This window comes from Neovison vison, chromosome 8 (assembly GCF_020171115.1).
Source record: "Neovison vison isolate M4711 chromosome 8, ASM_NN_V1, whole genome shotgun sequence".
Classification (NCBI taxonomy): Eukaryota; Metazoa; Chordata; class Mammalia; order Carnivora; family Mustelidae; genus Neogale; species Neogale vison.
Window position 1 is genome coordinate 28,027,517 of NC_058098.1, and position 24,020 is coordinate 28,051,536.

The 24,020-nt window shown below is 42.9% G+C and overlaps 1 protein-coding gene across 1 annotated transcript; it reads right to left on the reverse strand.

The window, feature by feature from the left end:
- Positions 1-2,291: 2,291 nt before the first annotated feature.
- LOC122915616 (signal-regulatory protein beta-1-like) lies at positions 2,292-24,020 on the reverse strand. The gene is made up of 5 exons (XM_044262376.1): positions 23,945-24,020; positions 11,238-11,591; positions 8,035-8,355; positions 7,116-7,445; positions 2,292-2,389 (listed from the first exon to the last, which is right to left on the reverse strand). The coding sequence occupies exons 1-5, from the start codon at positions 24,009-24,011 to the stop codon at positions 2,292-2,294; spliced, it is 1,170 nt and encodes a 389-aa protein (XP_044118311.1). The 5' UTR covers positions 24,012-24,020.

Below are 24,020 nucleotides of genomic sequence, written 5' to 3' on the forward strand. Positions count from 1 at the left end.
TTTAAACACAAAGAGGAGAGAGTAGTATTTGGTGAAATGTTTTAGGTACATGTACCAGTGCTGAATGAAGTGAAATAGTATTTTAAAATCCAAAATCTGACAGAAACTAGTGTTTTCAATGATGTATTCCTCAACTTATGTTTTAAAAATGCAGTGGCCTAACACATGGCTGTCATTCTGACAACTGAGGATGCAGACAGTCCCTTCTCTGTCAGAGTCCACATCCTATTTGAGGATGAGACAAGCACACATAGGAGGTTCTCAGCTTGCGTGGTGCTGACATGCACAAATGTCAGTTGCCACAGGTCTGTTAAATACCAACAGTCCCCCAAAACATGGTTTCAGTTTCATTTGCCATGGAGGAATTTTCCATGAGGTATAAACTTTGCCACCAGCTCTTCCTCAGGCCACAAATATCTATGTAACTAACAGGTGCTCATCATGGTAAGTAAGAATCATGTCTTTCAAAGCTGGTAGCGGTGATTCTCTTTGATTCTGTTACTCACTTTACCACAGACAGCAATGCAGGTGGTTGTGTTGTCTCCTGGTCTTCCAGTGAGGAACCCTGGTGCCATCGTACAAAAGTGAATAGTGGCCAAGGGGAATTGGCGCAAAGCTGAAAGTGTGATGGAGAAATGAAAAGAGATAGGACTTTAGGTGAAGTTCAAATTGAATGCAAGTGGGCTTATGAAGGCATAGCTACCAGGGGAATGGTGACAGGGGTGCTGGTCCCCAGAGTGTGGATATGCAGCCAGAGTGAAGGCAAACTTACAAGGTCACTGAGGTGGTGGTGGTGGTTGGTGGAGGGAGGCAAAGAGTAAAAATGTCCAAGAGGTAATGATGCCAGCAAATATTCAAAATAATGATGTTAAGTTTTCATGACATTGAAAGTGCAAGGGATGGAATTTTGGAAGCTGATCCCATTCGAGACTGGAGTGAGGTAATTCAGAAGCTGGCTCTATATGGTCAACTATGCAATCAGAAGAAGGCCAAGTACTGTGCAAACTACTCTTTATTTGTCTTTATAACAACAAATGTTGGAGAGGATGTGGAGAAAGGGGAACCCTCTTACACTGTTGGTGGGAATGCAAGTTGGTAAGTCCACTTTGGAAAACAGTATGGAGACTCCTCAAAAAGTTAAAAATAGAGCTACCCTATGACCCAGTAACTGCACTATTGGGTATTTATCCTAGAGATACAGATGTAGTGGAAGGAAGGACCACAGGCACCCCAATGTTCATAACAGCAATGTCCACAATAGTCAACAGTGGAAGGAGCTGAGATGCCCTTCAACAGATGAATGTATAAAGGAGATATGGTCCATACATCCACCATTGGGGGCAAAAATGATTGTGAGAAGGAGCAGCAGGAACTGTGGGCAGGTGGGTCTCTGGGGAAGCAAGGCATTTGGGCAGAGTTGTGGAAGCTTCTAGTTTTTCCTTGTTATATGTTGGGCCCCTCAGGGAAGGAAGGAGGCAGCAGAGACTGAGGGTAGCATGTAGTAGGGGAGGAAGGAAGGAGCTTTGGGACCCATGTTCACAGTTAATTATCTGTTCATCATTCTAGATAGTTCCCCATGTGTCTCCTATGTCATCAGTACTATTTTCTTCCTGGGACATCTGTTTTGAGAGGACTGGCAACCTGCGTAGGACTCTGCCACCTCAGCCTTTTTCCGTAAGTCCTGATCCCCCTTCCTCATACACTCTTGTCTGTCCCACAGAGGGTCAGGCAGGAACCATCCTTAGAGTAGCCATCGGGCACCTGTCAGCATTCTCTTAGATGTGGAGTCCTTACTCAAATAATTTAGAGATAGTCTCCAAGGGTTCTTCCCACCCAGCTGCCTTTTTTTTTCCAATTTATTTATTTTCAGAAAAACAGTATTCGTTATTTTTTCACCACCACCCAGTGCTCCATGCAAGCCGTGCCCTCTATAATACCCACCACCTGGTACCCCAACCTCCCACCCCCCCTCCACTTCAAACCCCTCAGACTGTTTCTTATTCAGACTCTTCGTCCACTTCCTTCCCAGAAGCCCTAGGACTCTGTGTGCATTTCCTGACAGTCTTTGATGCCACCCACCTCCTACAGGCCCCCACATACTTCTTGGGAGTTGGACACTTCTCAGAGAGATCCCAGAGATTCCTGAGGGTGTGGAGAGAGGTGTATTACCTACTCTTTACTCCAGGTGGTGCTGACACTCTGTGACCTGTGGGGTGCCCCCCTTCCTGACCTGACTCCTCTGGGACTGAAATTTGCTTGCCCTCCCTGTCCCACAACTTACAGTCAGGCCCTCACTTCCTGTGGGCATAGATGGCAGAGACAGTGATGAGCAGCAGCAGCTTTGGGCCCAGGGTGAGAGCCACCAGCAGTAGAGTAGACAGCTCTGGGTCTGGAAATGAAGGAACAGGAGGCACCATCAGGGTAGGCATCTAGGTTCTATTCCCAGGGGCCTCGATTTACATCATTCAAGGTGACTCAAACTTATTAATGTTCTGGAGGTCATTAATATCCTCCCCTGTGATCAGCCTCAAGGCAGAATTTGGGGTGAGAACTTCTTCATCTCACTCACTCCTTTCTCACTGCCAGGTGTCCTTCTTGAGGGAAAAGGTGAGAAGAACGAAGACTCAGGAATGTGCAAATTTGGTTTACTGAATTGGTCCTCACACCCTGTGGGGCAGATCATAGAGCCTCTTTCTGATGAGCCAACAGTCTCACAGTTTACAGACGGTGGACAGATGAGGTGGTTCAGACCCAAGGAAACCCCTCACTTCTGGCCTGCAGGATGACTCTGAGACCTTGTCTTTGGACCAGGACAAAGCCAAACTCTCTGGGCCATAGGGACAAATGTCTGCCTGGCCTCACATGGAGTGAGAACAGATGTCACGGTCAGTGAGAGGCAAGGCTGCCCTGCTTTGCTCCATGCACATGGTTTGACAAATCCCATGTATAGAGGTGAGGAGGAAGTCCTCAGGCTGACCTGACCTCAGGAGACCTGCTGGATGGACAATACCCTGGGGAGGCAAGGGAATGGGGTCTAGTGCTCAGGAGAGTTTCAAACACCATCCAGCCCATCTGGACCCCAATGTCACTGTCAGCTGACGTCTTTCTGTTAGACACAGAGGTTGGATCTGTAAATACAGTTTCAGATTCTTTTACAATGACTGTTTTTTTAAAATATTTACACAAAGAAATTAAAATGATTTTTGAAATATGTGGAATAATTTTAAAGAAGGAGCAGAGAGCTCACCATATTTGCTCCTGGCATGTTAAGAAGATGGCAGGTCTCAGCTGGGGGTTGGAGGGTGCTGGACTTTTTCTCTGTTGAAAGGGCTGTATCGCCCATGTTTGTACCTGCTTCTAGAGGGCAGCCTCTAGCAGAGGACTGGAGGAAGTGGGGATACAGAGACTTAGCCAATCCTCTCCACTTCATATACTCAAAAAGAGCATCCAGCAAGCCAGCTTTCTGTCTGAGGCTGAGTCTTGTTGTGTACCACATTGTTTTTAACATCTTCCTTTGCCAGTCCTGCCTCCTTCCCTTTCTCACAAACGTGGATTGGCAGCACTCCACAGTGAGTGAGTCTGCTTCCCAGGGCAGCTGGCAGGCAGAGTTTATCTGGGAGGGGTCTGGATTGCCAGCTCCAATGAGCACAGTTGGACATGGGTCCCTACCAGTTGGCTGGCCAAGAAGTCCCCAGTCCTGATGAGCAGTAGAGCAGGGTAAGTCCCAGTTTGCCTTGGCTGGAACCTCACTGTGGTGACCTGGGCTGGTATAAGCAGAGGAGGGGTGTACTCTGGCAATCTGGAAGTGAGTCGATCATTATAAGAACTACAGGTTGGGTGGCTATTGCTGGGCATCAGTCCTTCGCAGGAAGACAATACAATATGAAGACCAACTGATCACACATGAAAAGTTTTTTTGTGAATGTCAGAGGACTTCCAGGCAATATTGTAGACTCCTAACTCCTAGAGCTGAAGGGCAGAAAAAGCTTGAGGACATAATTGGGTCCAATATAATCATAAAAGCATCAGTGCTACAGAGAGGATTGACTTCTCAGCTACAGTCACCTGTTCTGCCAAAATAGGGCTGTGAAGGGAAATATGAGAGAGCGAGATACTGAATTGTGGGATAGGGACATTGGGGCCAAGGCATTCAAAGCCCACAAGGCACTATTTGACTGGTGAAGACAAGGCAACAGCTTAGTTACTCATCTTGGAATATAACCTCTTAACTCAAATTAAAAAACAATAAAAGGACAGTAAATTCTATGGAAAACTGGTTCTCAGTAATCCTTGGAGAGCAATGCCCAAACTGTGAAATTTCTTGGAGACTTAAGAGAAAAATCATAAAATACAAATGCACAATTACCTATGCCATTGCCCCCCCCCAACCTTCATCAGCCACAGGAAAGGGCAGGAGAAACAGACAAGGGCAGGTAGCCAAGGAGTCTGAGAATTATTTGGAAATCCCATCAGCAATATTAAATCCAGCTTAAATTAGAAAATATTGGAAATGTGTCCTGTGGTCAGGACACAGATCATAGGAAGGGATTTCAAAGTACGCCTGACCCAAGAGGGTTGACTCAGAACCCCCAGAGTCTGTGAATATGGTATCTTACACTGCAAGAGGGACTGCATGGTAATTAGCTAGGGTCTTGAATGGATCATTATCTTGGACTATGGGAATTGGAGCCAACTTAATTACAGAGACACTTACAAGTGAAGGAGGGAGGCAGGAGAATGGGAGCAAGAGGCGTGATGACCACAGCAGAGGTCATGCATCTGGGGGCCTTGGTAGAGGAGTGGGGCTGCTTCTAGGTGTTGGAACAACAAGGACACAGACTCTCCCCCAGTGCCCCCAGAAGGAATGAAGTTCTGCCATCCTGTTTTAGACTTTCCACCTCTAGAAATGGGAGATAATGAATATGTGTTGTTTTAAGCTACTAAGTGTGCGCTAATTATTATAGCAACAATAAAAACCCAATACAGGGAGGCATGGACATTTTAAAAGGACAGATGTGAATAAAAGGGTCAGGCACAATTTAAAATGCATTACTCTGGGGGGAAGGTAAAAAGGAAGGAAGAGGTGCTGTTTCAAAATTGAGTGGTCAAGAGACAAAGAAAAAAAGGGGATGGCAAACTTGGGGTCCTGAAAAAAGAACCAGAAAGATCACGGGACTTGGAAATTCTCCCCCACTGTCCAAGCCAACCAACCAATCCCAAGGCCCAGTAACATATGTGGTCACGCTATACTGAGAGAAGGGAAGTCCATTAAGCTAGAAGTATTGTGAAATAACCTCAATACCATAAACATGAACAAAAAGATGTACTTCATTACACCACACCCCTATAGACCCAGGATGGCAGTGGCTGGAGTCTTGGGACAGCCAGGGAAGGTGGCATCTTGGTGCAGCAGTGTCACATAGACACCTTACTCTTGACTCCAGCCTACCAACCCAGACAATCCTAGTATCCATTTCCAGCCTTAAGACACTAGCAAGGTTACTAGTACAGGCACACTGGAAACACCAGACATAATGGCCATAGCTTGAGCCTCAGTGCACAACCAAAGACTAAAACCCAAACCCTAGCTGATCCAGACAAGATGGTGTGTACTCATTTCTCCCTGCTCTCCTAATTCAGTATAAGCCTGATCCCTGGAAATCACATAATTCAAGCACAGGAGGACTCTGAAAGGTGGAAGAGGAAGCCAGGTGGGCTAGGTGTCTGTGGACTGGAGGAGGAACACAGCATCAGGCAACATGGCTCCATACTCCCGTGTCCCCAGGCACAGAAGGAGGCCCAGGTGTATCATTTGAACAAAGAAAAATCTACACTCAATAATCTCAGTTTTCATTTCAAAAAATGTGGAGAACAGTCTGAGGGGTTTGAAGTGGCGGGGGGGTGGGAGGTTGGGGTACCAGGTGGTGGGTATTATAGAGGGCACGGCTTGCATGGAGCACTGGGTGTGGTGAAAAAATAATGAATACTGTTTTTCTGAAAATAAATAAATTGGAAAAAAATGTGGAGGAGCAAAATAAGCAGAAGGGGGGAAAAAAGAGAAGAAAAAACAATAAAATAGAAAAGAAAAGCAATAGAGAAAATCCCTGAGACAAAAGTGGATTCTTTGAAAAGACTGGCAAAATCAAAACACTTTTAGCATTTCCAACAACAAACACTATGAGAAATGACACATTTCCCATATGAAGAATGAAATGGGATATCACTACAGATCCTACAAACATCAAGGATAGCAAGGTAATATCATGAGCAACTCTATGGGCAGAAATTTGGACCAAAGAAAAGAAATGGACCAAATTCCTCAAAAGCACGGCTTGCCATGAGCATCCAATATGAAATGAAGAATTTGAGTAGCCATTCAGATTCTTTTCAGATCAACAAAAAAAATTGTGGAGTCGCAGGTGTTTCATAGGAAAATTCTTTCAAGCATTTACAGATGAATGAAAACCAAGTTAGGTGCACAAAGTAAAGTTATTGTAGAAGTTTTGGGAACTCTGAATATATATTCCATTTATTCCATAGTCCATGAGGGAATTATTGTTAATTTTATGAAATGTATAATTGTATTGATTTTGTGGAAAAATCAATGTCACTAATCACATGGCCACACAATTATGGACTCCATTTGCAGCTGGATGTGCATGCATGACTAAGTCATCAGCGGACACAATGATGCAACTTTTGCATACTTCTAGTTTTAAGAGATATTTGCTGCCATTATGATGAAAACATCTACAAGGGATAAAAACCACAACTAGGTAAGAAAGAACAATAGCGGGGATGGGGTGGTGGCTGGTCTGGCACAGTGATGTAATCACTGTCAGGAGAAGAAGCAGGAGGCAGGAACAATAAGATCATCTCCCTCCCTCTCTTCTTTCTTTCTCTAATGCATAGTTATGTCAAAAGATCTATAAATGTAAGTACCAAGCCTTACCATTGATTATCTTGGAGTGTGGGTTTTGGGTGAAGGAAGCGCACACCAAAATTCTAGTTTTAATCTATAGACTTCTGGATTATTCTATTATAAGCATGAATTACTACTTTTCACATAATAAAGGGTAAAATTTAAATGCCAGATCACGTGGCACAAGGCTCACCAGAGTTTCCATCTGTGCACTGGTCTTTTCGGTGGGCAGAGGTCTCCAGTATATGGCTTTTGCTGACTACCTGCTGGCCATCATGCTTCACCTTGCATGTGAGCACCATCTCCTCTGTGTGGGCAGAGAAATTGACCAGGAGCCAGCTCATCCAGTTAAAGGTCCCATCCTTGTTCTCTATGATGCTTGAGGATGTTTCTGTTCGGGCCATGTTTCCATTCTCCAGCCAGGTCAGTTGTAGGCGCTGAGGGTAGAACTTCTTTGCTTGGCAGGTGACCTTCACCTGGTCCTCTGCAATGCATTGCTGGGAAACCATCAAGGTGGGTGGAACTGAAACAGCACAGGGCAGAAGCTCTCACCTTTCGGAACAGATGGACCATGGGGAGGGGCTCCAGAACTTAGCTATCCCCACATAGCAAGGGAGTCACCCAGAACAGGGCTAGGCATATACAGCTGGTGCTCCAACACTGAGGGTAGTCTTTGCATATGAATGAAATCCCTAAGCACAGTGCCCAGCACACAGTAGGTGCTCAAGGTGATGGCCCCTGATAAACTAAGAATGAGTGAAATCAAGATACTCAGCCCCACGCATACAGTTTGAATAGAATAACTGTAGCAAAACAAATGACCTCACCAAGCACAAGGTGGCGTGGAGTTCAGCAGGTGCTCAATAAATGGAATTGCTACTGTAAAGTAAAGGAAACTACCGAGAGCGATGCTTGGTACATGGTAGGTGTTCACCACCCAGTGGCCATGGAAACAGTAGGAGGTAATGGCACATCTAGCTGCAGGTGACCTGGAGGGTCTGCCAGGGGTCAGACTCCAGGGAACAGAGGGCTTGGGGCAGGGAGTGGAGGAGGGACAGGCTCGGAGACTTGGGGGCCAGACCCGGCTGGGGCTGGTGGGGAGGGGCATCTACCTCGGAGGACCTCAGACAGGTTGGCAGTCCCACGAAGAGGAGGGACCCCCTGCAGGGTCACGTGGGTCACCTCGCAGATGACCTGGGAGCGAACGTCCCTCGGGCCCAGCACCAGCCTGGTTGTGCTGGAGATACTGTAGAACGTTCTGTCTCCATCTTGGTCCACGCTGGTCCGGGAGGCTGCCAGCTCATTCCCGTTTCTGAACCATCTCAAGGTGATGTTTCTGGGGGAGAAGCCGTGGGACTTGCAGGTGAAGTTCACTGTCTGCCCCGGCAAGGCCCTGACCATCGGGCCCGACACCACGGGGGGAGAGGGTTTGGCTATAAGAAGAGCAGTTGTGAACAGTAAGCATGACTGTGGTCATCAGCGCTCAGGATACCTGTGAGGTGCTGTGGAGAACCCGCCACCCTCAGCGTGCGGAGCACAGTGTCCTCTTCTCCTCGCACAGAGGAGGCCCTGAGGTTCCAGAGCTGAACTCTGAGTCAGGGGCAGGGCCCAGGTGCAGTTCCAGACCTGAGTTCAAGTCCCCCTCTCTCTTCTCTGCCAGGCGACTTCCCACCAATCTGGGCACAGGAAGGACGTTTCTAATGGGTCTGACTGTTGCATCAACTGTTCCTATCTGCCTCCCTGCAAACCTCACTGAGGTCAGAGAGTGTGTGCAGCAGTCCGTGCAGGGAAACAGGGGCAGAGCTGGACCCCCATAAAAGCCGGAATCAGGCTGGCCAGCTGACCGCAGGTCTGGTCGGGGCACAGCCTGGCTCCCATTCTGTGAAATGGGACACCAAGCATTTCTCCTTCCTGGGTTGCAGGGAGGGGCAAGTAAAAGAATGCTAGCAGTTTTGTTTGGAATTTATCACTGAAAACACATATCGAAAGGAGGAGATAACTCAGAAGGTGGCTGAGTAACCCCAGCCTCACTATAACGTTAAGATCCCCCTCTGAATATTCATCCAAAACCCTCATAAGTGTTAGCCTTCTTGCCCCTGTTTGGGGTCATAGGTTTGGAAATTATTCCCCAACATCTTACCTGCACAAATAAAGACAACTTTGTGAGGAAACTTTCCCCTGGGTGGTCTCTGTCTCTCCCTCACCAAGGAAACTTTCCCCTAACCTACTTTGGTTCAGGTACAAAGGGGCTGCTCCTTACCCCTCATTGTATCCCAGGGGGACTTCTGTGGTCTCCAGCCTTCTCTTCCACAAAAGAGCAAGAGTCCCACCCTCTTGAGCCCAACAGTGACCGCCCCCCACCTCTTCCCTTGAAGATTCTCTACTGTAAGTGATTATGGGGAGAGAAGTCCCTCTGGGTGCCCAGACCTGGTGACTATTTAACAGCAGAGGGAAGATGTGTGTTCCCAAAGCTGAGTTTAGAACATGAACTCTTGCTCATGGAGCTGAAACACCCTCCAGGAAAGTGCCTCCCCTGCACCCTCATTCTGCAGAGCCAAGAATGGGGTGCCCTGTGAGGCTGGCACTGTCCAGTGCCTCTGTTCTGTCCAGGTCATTGTCCCAGGCTGCTCAGTGAAGGAGCAACATCACACAACTGGGGAAAGACTCCGGATGCTCTCACATGTGAGAAGCCATGTCCTCCAGGAATAGGCTCGACACTTCATGAGATGTTTGTGTATCTGTCTGATCTGGGGGTACAAAGTAACAACACCCTGTCTCATAACTCTTTTTTTTTTTTTTTGCTAATTCTGTTTTTTTTTCAATTTATTTATTTTCAGAAAAACATTATTCATTATTTTTTCACCACACCCAGTGCTCATAACTCTTTTTAAAATTTATTTATTTCTCAACAGAAAATGAAAACACTTGCAGAAAGGAGGAGGAGTGCCCCATCTCTTATCCTGGACAAAGTCCTACAAAAAAGGCCAAGTACCAACTAATTGAATAGCCTTGTTTTACACATTTGATACATTCTTCTTCTTTTTTTTTAATGTGTGAGTTTGTTTGTTTGTTTTTAAATTTTTTAAATTTATTTTCAGCGTAACAGTATTCATTGCTTTTGCACCACACCCAGTGCTCCATGCAATCTGTGTCTCATAACTTTTTAAAATGCTTACTACTGAAAAAGACAACAACATAAGATTTTCAAGGAGGTCTGAATTTTCTCCTACTTTGACTAGCACAGTGAGTGTGCAGAGAACAAGGCTGTGAATCCCGATGCTTGGGTTCAATCTTAGCTCCTGTACCTGCTTAGGTCAGGTCCCCTGAGCCTCAGTGTCCTCATCTGTAAAAGGGCAGAGATGGGTTCTCCTTGCTACCTCTGGTAAGAGGAGCACCTGCCACAATGAAGACATGGGGTTGGCCTGCCACCTGCCCTTTCCCCTCTGTCTTTACCCATTCTCAACCAGGGCACCACCTGTGTGGGCAGCTTGGGGAAGAGGAAGGAGCGCTCTTCCAGGAGGAACAGACCTGCCCGGTGCTAGTGCTGGTGCCCAGGCAAGGGACGTAAGACAGGGAAGTCCTATAATGTCTGCACAGTCATAATAAAGCCACCTGTCCAAGTCCAGGGGGTGTGGGGAGACTCAGTCACTATGAAGTCAGTCCCTGAATTGCATGAAGCTTTTCTGGACAGACCCACAACAAATGCCCAGCCTCTGGCATCTTCTCCTTCCGGGGCTGTCAGAGTAGACAGCCAGCCTGTGCCTCTTCTCACTGTGATCTTGCTGAAGCTAAAAGAAAGAAAGTCATTGTCCCACCTCCCTACCCTGGGTGCATATGTCCACACTGGAAGGGAAGGGAGTGTAAGCTTCATGATAGAGGACACTTTGCCTGTTTTGTTGCCTGCTGCTCCAGGGCATCTAAAACAAAGTCAGCACAGCAGATGCTCAGTAAGTGCTGAGTGGAGATAAACCTGGCCACCTGGGAGGGAGTGCTCTCTGGAGACAGGGTGAGCTTGGGCCTTATGACTGGGAAAGCTCCTCAGACTCTCAATCCCTCATCCCTGGAACCAGAGAGCTGATCAGGATTGTAAAAGGGAGCTATGGAGTCTGTAGACAAGAGTTCTGGATTTTCCCACCATTTTCTAGTCATGTGGCCTTGAGAAAATAGCATGACCTTTCTCGGCCTCAGCTTCCCTGATCCATGGAAGTGGCTGAAGTCAGGGGCACTCACCACAACACCTTATTCTTAACTGTCAGACAATCTTATTGACCTATTGTCACAACCAAGGGATGGCAGAGGCCCACATCATACTCACTGCTCACGGTGACCTGAGTGCCTGGTCCAGACTTAATCTCTACATCAGGGTACCCTTTCTGGAACTTCACACAGTAGTAGGTTCCGGTGTCTGCTGGGGTGATGTTACTGATGCGAATGGAAAAGTCCGTGTTGTTTCTCCTTGTGGCGTCTGAAATATTTGTCACTCGGGGGAAGTGGCCTCCTTTGAAACTGAAGATTAACTTCCGGCCTGGCCCTGTCCCCCTGAACCACTCAACCTTCCCCAAGGGGAGCAGGGAAGTCATGGTGCAGTGCAAAGTGGCTGTATGTCCGGCTATGATAGACACTAACTTCTCAGGCTGGATCACCTGCAGCTCTGCCTCACCGGCTGCACCTGGAGGGAAAACAGAGCAGTCATTTACTCATCCTTATGTGATCCTGTGTGTTTTCTCAAGTGTTGATCCACAACAGCTCATTGACTGAGTGTGCACTGGGAGCGGACCTTGAGATGTACGTGGCATGTAGCCCTCACCACAAGCCTGTAAGATGAAACTCTATCACAAATGTGGAAATAAGACACAGAGACTCAGTGATGTCACACACTGCAGGTTAGAGTGCCCTGATTAGAGCTGGAGTCGCTCTCTGAAAGTTTCATGCTTCACCAAATGTTTCTGGTTGTCCACTTTCTGGCCTCATAGAGTGTTGCTCTTTCTGGATCCGTGTATTCAGTGGGACCATGAGACTTCTTTAGACCACTGTGTGTGAGCTAAAGGAAGGGATGTGTTTTCTGGGCTGTGCCTTGAACTTCAGGAACCTCTGTGGATGAACTTCCTTCTTCCATATGCATGTGCCCATGCTGGAGTCTGTTGATCAGTCTGGATACTTGAGTGACAGTGATGACAGAGCTTTTGACAAAAAATGAACAGGTAGTTTAAATGAGCGGTAAAAGAGAGTTTCAAATCCCTGTGCCCCCCCCACAACTGCAATCATATTATATCAGCTTCTAAATGCTGCTATAGCAAATTATTAAAAATGTAATGTCTGAAAACTGCATAAATGTACTGTTTTATAATTCTGGATCAGGAATCCAAAATTGCTGTTGCTGGACTAAGACCAAGGGTCAGCCAAGCTGCATTTCCTCTGGAGGTCTATCCTTTGCCTTTCCAAATTCGAGAAGCTACTGACATTCCTTTTCTCATGGTTCCCATCTTCCCATCACTTCAAATTCTCACCTCTATTGTCACTTATCCTTTTCTAACTTTGACTTTCCTGCCTCCTTTTTATGAAGATCCTTGTGAACATATTGAGACCACTTTGATAATCTAGGATAATCTTTAGGTCAAGAGTCTTAAGTCAACCATTTATGCAAATCTTTTCTGTTGTGTAAGAGAAAACTGTTCACAGGTTCTGGGTATTAGAATATGGACCTCTTGGGGGGGGTATTGTTTCATTGACCGGATGTCTCCCAAGACATTATGGAAACCAGAAACTGTAAAACAAACAAACAAACAAACAAATCATTTGTCTAGGCCATTATTACAGAGGCTGAATGAGCAGGTAACTTACTGGAATCTCTAAGAAGAAATATTGAAGAAGTGAACTAGTGCAAGAGTTTGTGAAATTAAACTAGAAATCAATAACAGAAGAATAAACTGAATATTCTCAAATATATTGACATAAAACAACACACTCTTAAAAACAATCAAAAGGCCCAAGAAAGAATCACAGGGAAATTAGAGAACATATTGATTTGAATGAAAATGGAAACACAACATGCCCAAATCTGCAGTCTGTGGTGAAAGCTAGCTGTGCTAGAGTTAAATTTATAGCCGTAATGCCTACATTAAAGAAAGATCACAAATCTATTAACAACCATACACATTAAGAAATCAGACAAAGAAGAGAAAAATAAATCCCAATCCCAAAGCTAGCAGAATGAAGGAAATAAAAAGACTAGTATAGAGTTGAAAGAAAATGTTAATAGAAAAACAACAGAGAATATAAAAAAGCCCAAGAATAGTTCTTCAGAAAAAACAATATGATTCACAAAACTTTAGCTAGATTGACTAACAGAAAAAAAATACAGAGAGAGAAGACTTCATTAACTAATATAAGAAACAAGAGAAAGATTTTACTAGCCATTTTTATAGCAATAAAGGGGATTCTAAAAGAGTACATCGAAAATTGCACACCAATAAATTGAATAACCTAGATTAAATGGAGAAATTTCTAGACACACACAATTTATGAAGACTGAATTATAAAGACATAGAAAATATGAATAGAATATCACTGGTAAGATCATTGAATCAATAATCAAAAAATTCCCAACAAAAAAAAAGTCCAGGACTATGTAGCTTTACTGGTGAATTCTTAAAATTTTCATTTTTTAAAAAAACTTCATTTATTTATTTTAGAGAGACAGAGAGAAAGAGAGAGGGAGTGTGGGGGGGGGAAGCAGAGGGAGAGGGACAAGCCAACTCTGCACTGAGCATGGAACCTGACTTGGGGTACAATTCCACAACCCTGAGATCAGCCAAAATCAAGAATAAGATCCTCAACTGAGGATATCTGAATGACTGAGTCATTCAGATATCACCCTGCCAAACTTTTAAAGAAAAACTAACACTAATCCTCTCCAAACTACTCCAAAAAATTAAAGATTTAGGAAAACTCCTAGGTCATTTCGAGTCTTTTTGAAACTCATTCTAGGGCAGCAAAGAATACAAAAAATACGGGCAAAGATACCACAGGCAACAAAGAAACTACAAGAAAACTACACACCAGTATCTTATCTGAATACTGATGCAACAATGTTCAACAAAACATCAGCTAACCAAACTCCATAGCATATTAAAGAATTATACACAATAATCAAGTGGGATTTCTTCCTGGAATGCAAGAATGATTCAACAAAGGAAAACCAGATAGGGTAATAGGACACATTTATAGAACGAAGAAAAAATTACCATGGTCATCTCATTGGATGCAGAAAAATCACTTGACAAAAGTCAACATTTTTCATGATTAAAAACAATAAATTAGGAAGAGATGGAAACTTACACAAAATGAGAAAATCATATGATAAAACTAGAACTACCTCATTCTTGATGATGAAAGTCTGAAAGTTTTTTCTCTAAGATCAGGAACAAGGCAAGGATGCCCACTTTGACCACTTCTATTCAACACAATACTGGAAATTCTAGAAAATGCAATAGTCAAGAAAAATAAATAGCACTCTGGTTGCAAAGGAATAAGTAAAACTCTCTCTCTTTGCACATGACATGATTTCATGGGAAGCGATCCTGAAGATTTCACACATAAAAGTAAACTGTTAGAGTTAGTAATAAATTCAGTTAGTTTGTGTTATATAAAATCAACAGTCAAAATCAGATGCATTTCTACACAGTAGTGATGAACAACTCAAAAAGGAAATTCAGCAAGCAATTCCACTTACACTAACATAAAAAAGTATAAAGCACTTAGGAGTAAATTTCTGCATGGAAATGAAAGACTCGTACACTAGAAAGTGCAAAACATTGCTGAAAGAAATGAAAGAAGACATAATTAAGTGGAAAAACATCCCCCATTAGTGACTGGAAGATTTTACATTGTTAACTTGTCAATGCTACCTAAAGCAAAAGACTCCACCCCCAAACTACTAGAACTCATACAGCAATTCAGCAACGTGGCAGGATACAAAGTCAATGTGCAGAAATCAGTGGCTTTCTTATACACTAACAATGAAAATACAGAAAGGGAAATTAGAGAATCGATTCCATTTACTATAGCACCAAGAACCATAAGATACCTGGGAATAAACCTAACCAAAGAGGTAAAGGATCTGTACTTGAGGATCTACAGAACACTCATGAAAGAAATTGAAGAAGACACAAATAGATGGATGACCATTCCATGCTCTTGGATTGGAAGAATAAACATTGTTAAAATGTCTATACTGCCTAGAGCAATCTATACTTTTAATGCCATTCTGATCAAAATTCCACCGGCATTCTTCAAAGAGCTGGAGCAAATAATCCTAAAATTTGTATGGAATCGGAAGAGACCCCGAATCACTAAGAAAATGTTGAAAAATAAAAATAAAGCTGGCGGCATCACGTTACCTGATTTCAAGCTTTATTACAAAGCTGTGATCACCAAGACAGTATGGTACTGGCATAAAAACAGACACATAGACCAGTGGAACAGAGTAGAGAGCCCAGATATGGACCCTCAACTCTATGGTCAATTAATCTTCGACAAAACAGGAAAAAATATACAGTGGAAAAAAGACAGTCTCTTCAATAAATGGTGCTGGGAAAACTGAACAGCTATATGTAGAAGAATGAAACTCGACCATTCCCTTACACTGTACACAAAGATAAACTCAAAATGGATAAAAGACCTCAATGTGAGACAGGAATCCATCAGAATCCTACAGGAGAACATAGGCAGTAATCTCTTTGATATCAGCCATAGCAACTTCTTTCAAGATATGTCTCCAAAGGCAAAGGAAACAAAAGCGAAAATAAACTTTTGGGACTTCATCAAAACCTACACATTCAATGCAAGCACTTCCAAAATCCCCAGGGCATTTTTAAAAAATAAGTAGAAAAGTCCATTTTGAAATTCATATGCAATCTCAAGGGACCCCAAATCACCAAACAATCTTGGAAAGAACATATTTGGAGAATTCACACTTCTTGATTTGAAAACCTACTACCAAGTATAATAATGAATACTATGAAATGACAATAAAATAGAGATATAGAGCAATGGAATAGAAAAAGAGAGCCTAGCAATAAACCCTCACACATAAGATCAAAAGATTTTCAACAAAGGTGCTTACCTTTCAATGGGAACGGGAGGAAGAACAGTCTTTTCAGCATAAACTGCTGGGAAAACTGAATATCTACATGCAAAGAATAAAGTTGAACCCTCACTTTATATAAAAAAAATGAACTCAAATTGGATGAAGGGACCTAAATATAAAAGTTAAACTATAAAATTCTGAGGAAAATAATTTAGGCAAAACTCATGATACTGGATTGGGCAATGACTTCTTGGACATCGGGCAATATCAAAAGTGAAAAGGCAACTCAGAGAATGGAAGAAAATATTTGCAAAGCATATGCCTCATAAAGGATTATTAACAAGCATATAAAAAGAACTCCTACAATTCAACAAGAAAATAACAAAAAGCTCAATTAAAAAATGGACCAAGTGTCATTCAATGCTCTTTTTTAAAAATTAATTTATTTATTTTCAGAAAAACAGTATTCATTATTTTTTCACCACACCCAGTGCTCCATGAATCTGTGCCCTCTATAATACCCACCACCTGGTACCCCAACCTCCCACCCCCTCGCCACTTCAAACCCCTCGGATTGTTTTTCAGAGTCCATAGTCTCTCATGATTCACCTCTCCTTCCAATTTACCCCAACTCCCTTCTCCTCTCTAACACCCCTTGTCCTCCATGCTATTTGTTATGCTCCACAAATAAGTGAAACCATATGATAATGGACTCTCTCTGCTTGACAAGCATTCAATGCTCTAGTTTCTTTATTGATTTTCTACTTCGATGATCTGTCTATTTCTGAGAGAGGCATGTTAAGATCTCCTACGATTAGTGTATTCATATCAATATGACTCTTTATTTTGATTAACAGTTTTCTTAAGTAATTGGCTGCTCCCATATTGGGAGCATAGATATTTACAATTGTTAGGTCATCTTGGTGGATAGTCCCTTTAAGGATTATGTAGTGTCCTTCTGTATCTCTGACTACAGTCTTTAGTTTAAAGTCTAATTTATCTGATATGAGAATCGCTACCCCAGCCTTCTTTTGAGGCCCATTGGCATGAAAGATACTTCTCCATCCCTTCACTTTCAGTCTGGGTGTATCTTTAGGTTCAAAATGGGTCTCTTGTAGACAAAAAGATGGAAGACCATTCCATGCTCTTGGATCGGAAGAATAAACATTGTTAAAATGTCTATACTGCCTAGAGCAATCTATACTTTTAATGCCATCTGATCAAAATTCCACCGATATTCTTCAAGAGCTGGAGCAAATAATCCAAAAATTTGTATGGAATCAGATGAGACCCCAAATCACTAAGGACATTTTGAAAAACAAAAATAAAACTGGGGGCATCACGTTACCTGATTTCAAGCTTTATTACAAAGCTGTGATCACCAAGACAGTATGGTACTGGCATAAAAACAGACACATAGACCAGTGGAACAGAGTAGAGAGCCCAGATATGGACCCTCAACTCTATGGTCAATTAATCTTCGACAAAACAGGAAAAAATATACAGTGGAAAAAAGACAGTCTCTTCAATAAATGGTGCTGGGAAAACTGGACAGCTATATGTAGAAGAATGAAACTCGACCATTCCCTTACACTGTACACAAAGATAAACTCAAAATGGATAAAAGACCTCAACGTGAGACAGGAATCCATCAGAATCCTACAGGAGAACATAGGCAGTAATCTCTTTGATATCAGCCATAGCAACTTCTTTCAAGATATGTCTCCAAAGGCAAAGGAAACAAAAGTGAAGATAAACTTTTGGGACTTCATCAAAATCAAAAGCTTCTTCACAGCAAAGGAAACAGTCAAGAAAACAAAGAGACAACCCACGGAATGGGAGAAGATATTTGCAAATGACAGTACAGACAAAAGGTTGATATCCAGGATCTATAATGAACTCCTCAAACTCAACACACACAAAAGAGGCAATCATATCAAAAATGGGCAGAAGATATGAACAGACACTTCTCCAATGAAGACATACAAATGGCTAGCAGACACATGAAAAAATGTTCATCATCATTAGCCCTCAGGGAGATTCAAATTAAAACCACATTGAGATATCACCTTACACCAGTTAGAATGGCCAAAATTAACAAAACAGGAAACAACATGTGTTGGAGAGGATGTGGAGAAAGGGAAACCCTCTTACACTGTTGGTGGGAATGCAAGTTGGTGCAGCCTCTTTGGAGAACAGTGTGGATATTCCTCAAGAAATTAAAATAGAACTTCCCTATGACCCTGCAATTGCACTCCTGGGTATTTACCCGAAAGATACAGATGTCGTGAAAAGAAGGGCCATCTGTACCCCAATGTTAATAGCAGCAATGGCCACGGTTGCCAAACTATGGAAAGAACCAAGATGCCCTTCAATGGACGAATGGATAAGGAAGATGCGGTCCATATACACTATGGAGTACTATGCCTCCATCAGAAAGGATGAATACCCAACTTTTATAGCAACATGGATGGGACTGGAAGAGATCATGCTGAGTGAAATCAGTCAAGCAGAGAGAGCCAATTATCGTATGGTTTCACTTATTTGTGGAGCATAACAAATAGCATGGAGGACAAGGGGTGTTAGAGAGGAGAAGGGAGTTGGGGTAAATTGGAAGGAGAGGTGAATCATGAGAGACTATGGACTCTGAAAAACAATCTGAGGGGTTTGAAGTGGCGGGGGGTGTGGGAGGTTGGGGAACCAGGTGGTGGGTATTATAGAGGGCATGGCTTGCATGGAGCACTGGGTGTGGTGAAAAAATAATGAATACTGTTTTTCTGAAAATAAATTAATTAATAAAAAAATGGACCAAGGACTAAAGTAAACGTTTGTCCAAAGAAGGTATTCAAATAGCGAAAAAGTACATGAAAAGATATTGAACATCACTATTCATTAGAAAAACGAAAATTAGAACCACAATGAGATACCCCTTAATCCCTTAGAATGGCTTTGTCAAAAGCGAAACAAAACACAATACAATACAAAAATATCAGAAAATAAGTGTTGAGTAAGTTGTGGATAAATTGAAATTCTTGGACATTGTTGGTAGCAATATAAAATGATATGACCGCTGTGGAAACAAGGGTATTTTCTTTAACATTTAATTATATATAATTTACCGTAGATTCAACAGTTCTACTCTTAGGTAAATATTCCCCAAATTATAAGAAGGTACTGAGATAATTGTACATCAATGTTAATAGCAGCATTACTCATGATAACTGAAAGGCAACAGAAAAAAAATCATTTCTATCAGTAGATAAATGGATAAACTGTTGTATATAGATATATGCAATGGAATATTACTTAGCCTTAATAAGCAATGACAATCTGATATATTCTATAAGGTGAATGAACCTAAAAAAATATCCTAAGTGAAAAGAGCCAGACGCAAAAGGACAGATAATATGATACCACTTATATAAAGTGCCTAGAAGAGACAAATCCATAGATAGAGAAAAGTAGACTAGGGCACCTGGGTGGCTCAATTGGTTAAGCGTCTGCCTTCCATTCAGGTCATGTCCTAGGGTCCTGGGATAGAGCCCCATGTCTTGCTTCCTGCTCGGCGGGGAGACTGCTTATTCCTTTCCCTCTGCCTCTGCCCCCAGCTTATGCTATTTGTCTCTCAAATACATAAATAAAATCTTAAAAAAAAACTAGACTAGATATTACCAGTGACCATGGTGGGAAGAAGGAATGGGGAATTCTTGTTTAATGTATACAGAGTATCTGCTTAAAATGTTGAAAAAATCCCTGAAATATACAGTGGTTCTGGTTTCACAACATTGTGAATGTACTTAAGGCCACTGTATTGTAACCTTAAAAATGGTTGAAACAGTAGATTTTTACACTACGTATATTTTACACAGTAAGAATTATGTACTCAAAGAAGGTGATAGGCCTGTGTAGAGCCTTTGAGCGGACTAAATGGCTCAAGGGAAAAGAGAAAATATTCTAGGGGCTGGTAGATTTGAGAAACCTGCCCTTGAATGGGCAGATAGAACCATGGGAGTACCAAGCAAGGATACCAGGAGACTTCAAACTCATGTTCTGAAAAGAATTGTGGGTAGTTCTACATCTGGACAATGAGTTACACATTGAAGGGACACGAGTCACCTTCAGGCAATCATTTAACTGCAAGGGCAAGACTTTGCAGTTTGATTTCCTTGCCTCAGTGACAAGCCAGTCCCTGGAGACTGATGTGAAGAAATACAAAATCATTTCTTCTTACTTGAAGTGTCGTCAAAACCAGGCAGGGATATAAATCAGAGAAGCAGGCTGCTGGTGCATCACACATACACCCAATGTTCTTTTCCATTTCTTAGCTACTCCTCAGGGAGGAAATTTGTGTGTGCAGAGTGTGAGCTGGTAAAGCCCCTACAATTAGTATTATTTGCAACCAAACATGCCCTAAGGAGGGCACGTGCTATTATAGGCAGGTCTTGGTGTGCCAAGAACATCAGGTTTGTAAGTCTTGAGGAGAAGATTGGGGTTGGGAAGCCTAACTGCTAGGACAATAATGGGAAGACTTAGGAATGCACCATGTAGAGAGAAATGGAGGAAATATGAGAGAGAAGAGATCAGAGAGTCAAGAGGATCCAGGGAAAGGTGAAAACTCTGCCATCTGTATATCTATAATCCTTACAGTTCATCTCTGGCCCAGGCCTTGCCCCTAAACTCTGATTTTTATGTACAACCAGCCACTCAACATTTTTCTTAAGTAGAAACAAACCTCTCAAAACAAAACAAAACAGAACAAAACCTCTCACGGCTAACATGTCTCAAACTGAACACTTTAGTTTCCCAAACATCCTTGTACTTCTCAGTTGAGGCACCTTATTCTCCTAGATGCTCAGGTCCCAAGACCTTAGAGCCTGTCTGTCGTCTTTCTCTCTCTCTCTCTCTTTCTTTATCTCTCTTTTTCTTTCTTTCTAAATTATGGTATGTTAGTCACCATAACAATACATCATTGGTTTTTTTCTTATTGAGTCTTTTAAAATTGTTAACGTATAGTGTATTATTTGTTTCAGGGGTACAGGTCTGTGATTCATCAGTCTTACACAATACACAGCACTCACCATAGCATATACCCTCCCCAGTGTCCACCACCCAGCCACCCTATCCCTCCCATCCCCCTCCCCTCCAGCAACCCTCAGTTTGTTTCCTGAGATTAAGAGTCTCTTATGGTTTGTCTCCCTCTCTGGTTTCATCTTGGTCCTCTGTCTTGTTTCTCAAATTCCTCATATCAGTGAGATCATATGATTGACGTAGTGTTCAATGATTCATTATTTGTGCATAACACTGAGTATTCGTTAAAACGCGTGCCCTCCTGAATACCCATCACTGGGCTAGCCCATCCCCCCACTCCTCTCCCTTCTGAAGCCATCAGATTGTTTCCTGGAATCCATAGTCTATCATGGAGCCTTTCTTTCCCACCCCAATCCTATGCATTAGGAATTGTGTTGGCTTCCATTTGCAGGCACGCACAATCTGACCTCTTTCCCATTTATTTCCTGACTGCTATCTTGGTTAAAAGTGATTTTCCCTCTTTGCATGAATGCAGTGATCTCTTGAGGCTCTAGTTTCTTCTATTTATGCCCTGTGGTAGTCTATTCTCAATTTTGAATAATTTATAATTCATGTCAGATCATGTGACTTCTGTCTTCAAAACCTTACAATGATGTCCACAATAGTCAAACTATGGAAAGAACCTAGATGTCCATCAACAGATGAATGGATAAAGAAGATGTGGTATATATACACAATGGAATACTATGCAGCCATCAAAAGAAACGAAATCTTGCCATTTGCGACAACATGGATGGAACTAGAGCGTATCATGCTTAGCGAAATAAATCAAGCGGAGAAAGACAACTATCATATGATCTCCCTGATATGAGGAAGTGGTGATGTAACATGGGGGCTTAAGTGGGTAGGAGAAGAATCCATGAAACAAGATGGGATAGGGAGGGAGACAAACCATAAGTGACTCTTAATCTCATGAAACAAACTGTGGGTTGCTGGGGGTAGGGGGTTGGGAGAAGGTGGGTAGGGTTATGGACATTGGGGAGGGTATGTGCTTTTGGGTAAATTGGAAGAGGAGGTGAACCATGAGAGACTATGGACTCTGAAAAACAATCTGAGGGGTTTGAAGTGGTGGGGGGGGGTGGGAGGTTGGGGTACCAGGTGGTGGGTATTATAGAGGGCACGGCTTGCATGGAGCACTGGGTGTGGTGAAAAAATAAGGAATACTGTTTTTCTGAAAATAAATTGAAAAAAAAAAAAAAACCTTACAATGGCAACCATTTCACTCAGAGTACAAGTCCAAATACTTAGGGCCCTTCCGGTGGCTTAGCTGGTTAAGCATCTGCTTTCAGCTCAGTTCATGATCCCAGGATCCTGGGGTCAAGCCCCATGTCAGTCTGCCTGTTCAGTGAGGAGTCTGCTTCTTCCTCTCCCTTCTACCCCTCCACCTCCCACTTGTGGTCTCTCTCTTGCTTTCTCTCAAATAAATAAATAAAAATAAATAAAATAGTTTTTTTTTTAAAGTCCGTATACTAGAACAGAGCAGGAGAATTCTGCTCTCATGTTGCTCCCATGCTATTCATGAAGGCTCTTCCTCCAGAAAATCACATGGCTCACTCCCTGACCTTCTTTCAATCTTTGCTCCATTCTACCTCCTCAATGAGGCCCACCTCGGCTACCTGTTTAAATACATCCTACCTGAAGATTCTTTCATTGTCCTATCCAGCCGTATTGTCATTCTTTTTTCTTAACACTCATTGCTTTCTGTATTCTATGTTATTTACTGATTTGTCATGTCTTCCTGTCCTTTCCTCCACTATGATAGAACTTCCACAAGGGCAACTGCTTTGTCTCATGTGTACAGATGCAGGAATTTCCAGGTGTGTGTGGTACACGGTGGTATTCAAGAAATTGGGAAGTTATTCCTTATGAGACTTCCTGAGGTCTGGAGGTGTCGGCTGGTACTAGATGATGGGGATTAGGATATACAAATGTGGATGTAATTATAGATGCCAATCAGGCAGGAGTTTTCACATCTTTTATCCCTTTTTTCCCTTCCCATCCTGATCCAGCAGGGAAGGGGATCTCTAAGGTAGTAATGCACAAAGTTCTACTCATTTTACCAAGAAAGAAGTTTGCTTGTCTTAAGAGCTCAGTGGAAGGTGAGCAATAAGTCTAGAGAATTAGGAAAGAGGGTGAGTAGCTGAGAAGGAATCACACATCCATTCAATGTGCATTTCATGTAGACTGGACATGATGTGAAGAGAACAATATGGAAATCATTTTTAAGAATTTCATGTGTGTGTGTGTGTGAGTGTGCATGCCTGGGATATGTATTCTTCCTTAAACCCACTCATAAGCACAAACACACACACACAAGTGCGTTAACAAGTATATAAAGTATAGCCTACCATGTTAGTATACAGATTGTTTTGAGGAGTAAATGAAATGGTAATTACATGTTAAAGGCCCAGTAAAAAATAAATAAATAAATAAAGGCCCAGTAAAAAATTCGGCGCATGGGAAACATCATTAACAAGAGTCTGTGAATACATGCAGCACAGTGGAACTCTGGAGACCTCTACGTGTGATGCGTGATGTCTCTTCTGTTTGCCTCTCTGTGTTTTCTAATGTTTCTGCAATTGGCCTCCATGGAGGAGCCTGGAGCTGAGTGGCCTGGACACGAACCCCAGATACTCCACTGACTTAGGTAGGTGATAGTGGGCTGGTTGCTCTCTCTGCCTCAGTTTCCCCATCTGCTAGTCAGTAGTACAGTCATAGCTACAGGTAGGCCTTCTGCGGAGGGTCTGGGTAGCACACCTGTGTTTACCAGGAGGCCCCAAATGCCCAGGGGCAGGGAGAGGTTGAGGAGGCAGGGAATGGGGAGTCTACACCAAGGCAACACTCACCTGTGAGTCCCAAGAGCAAAGCCAGCAGCAGGTGAGGAGGGCAGGGTCCGGAGGCAGATGCCCACATTGTAAAGGC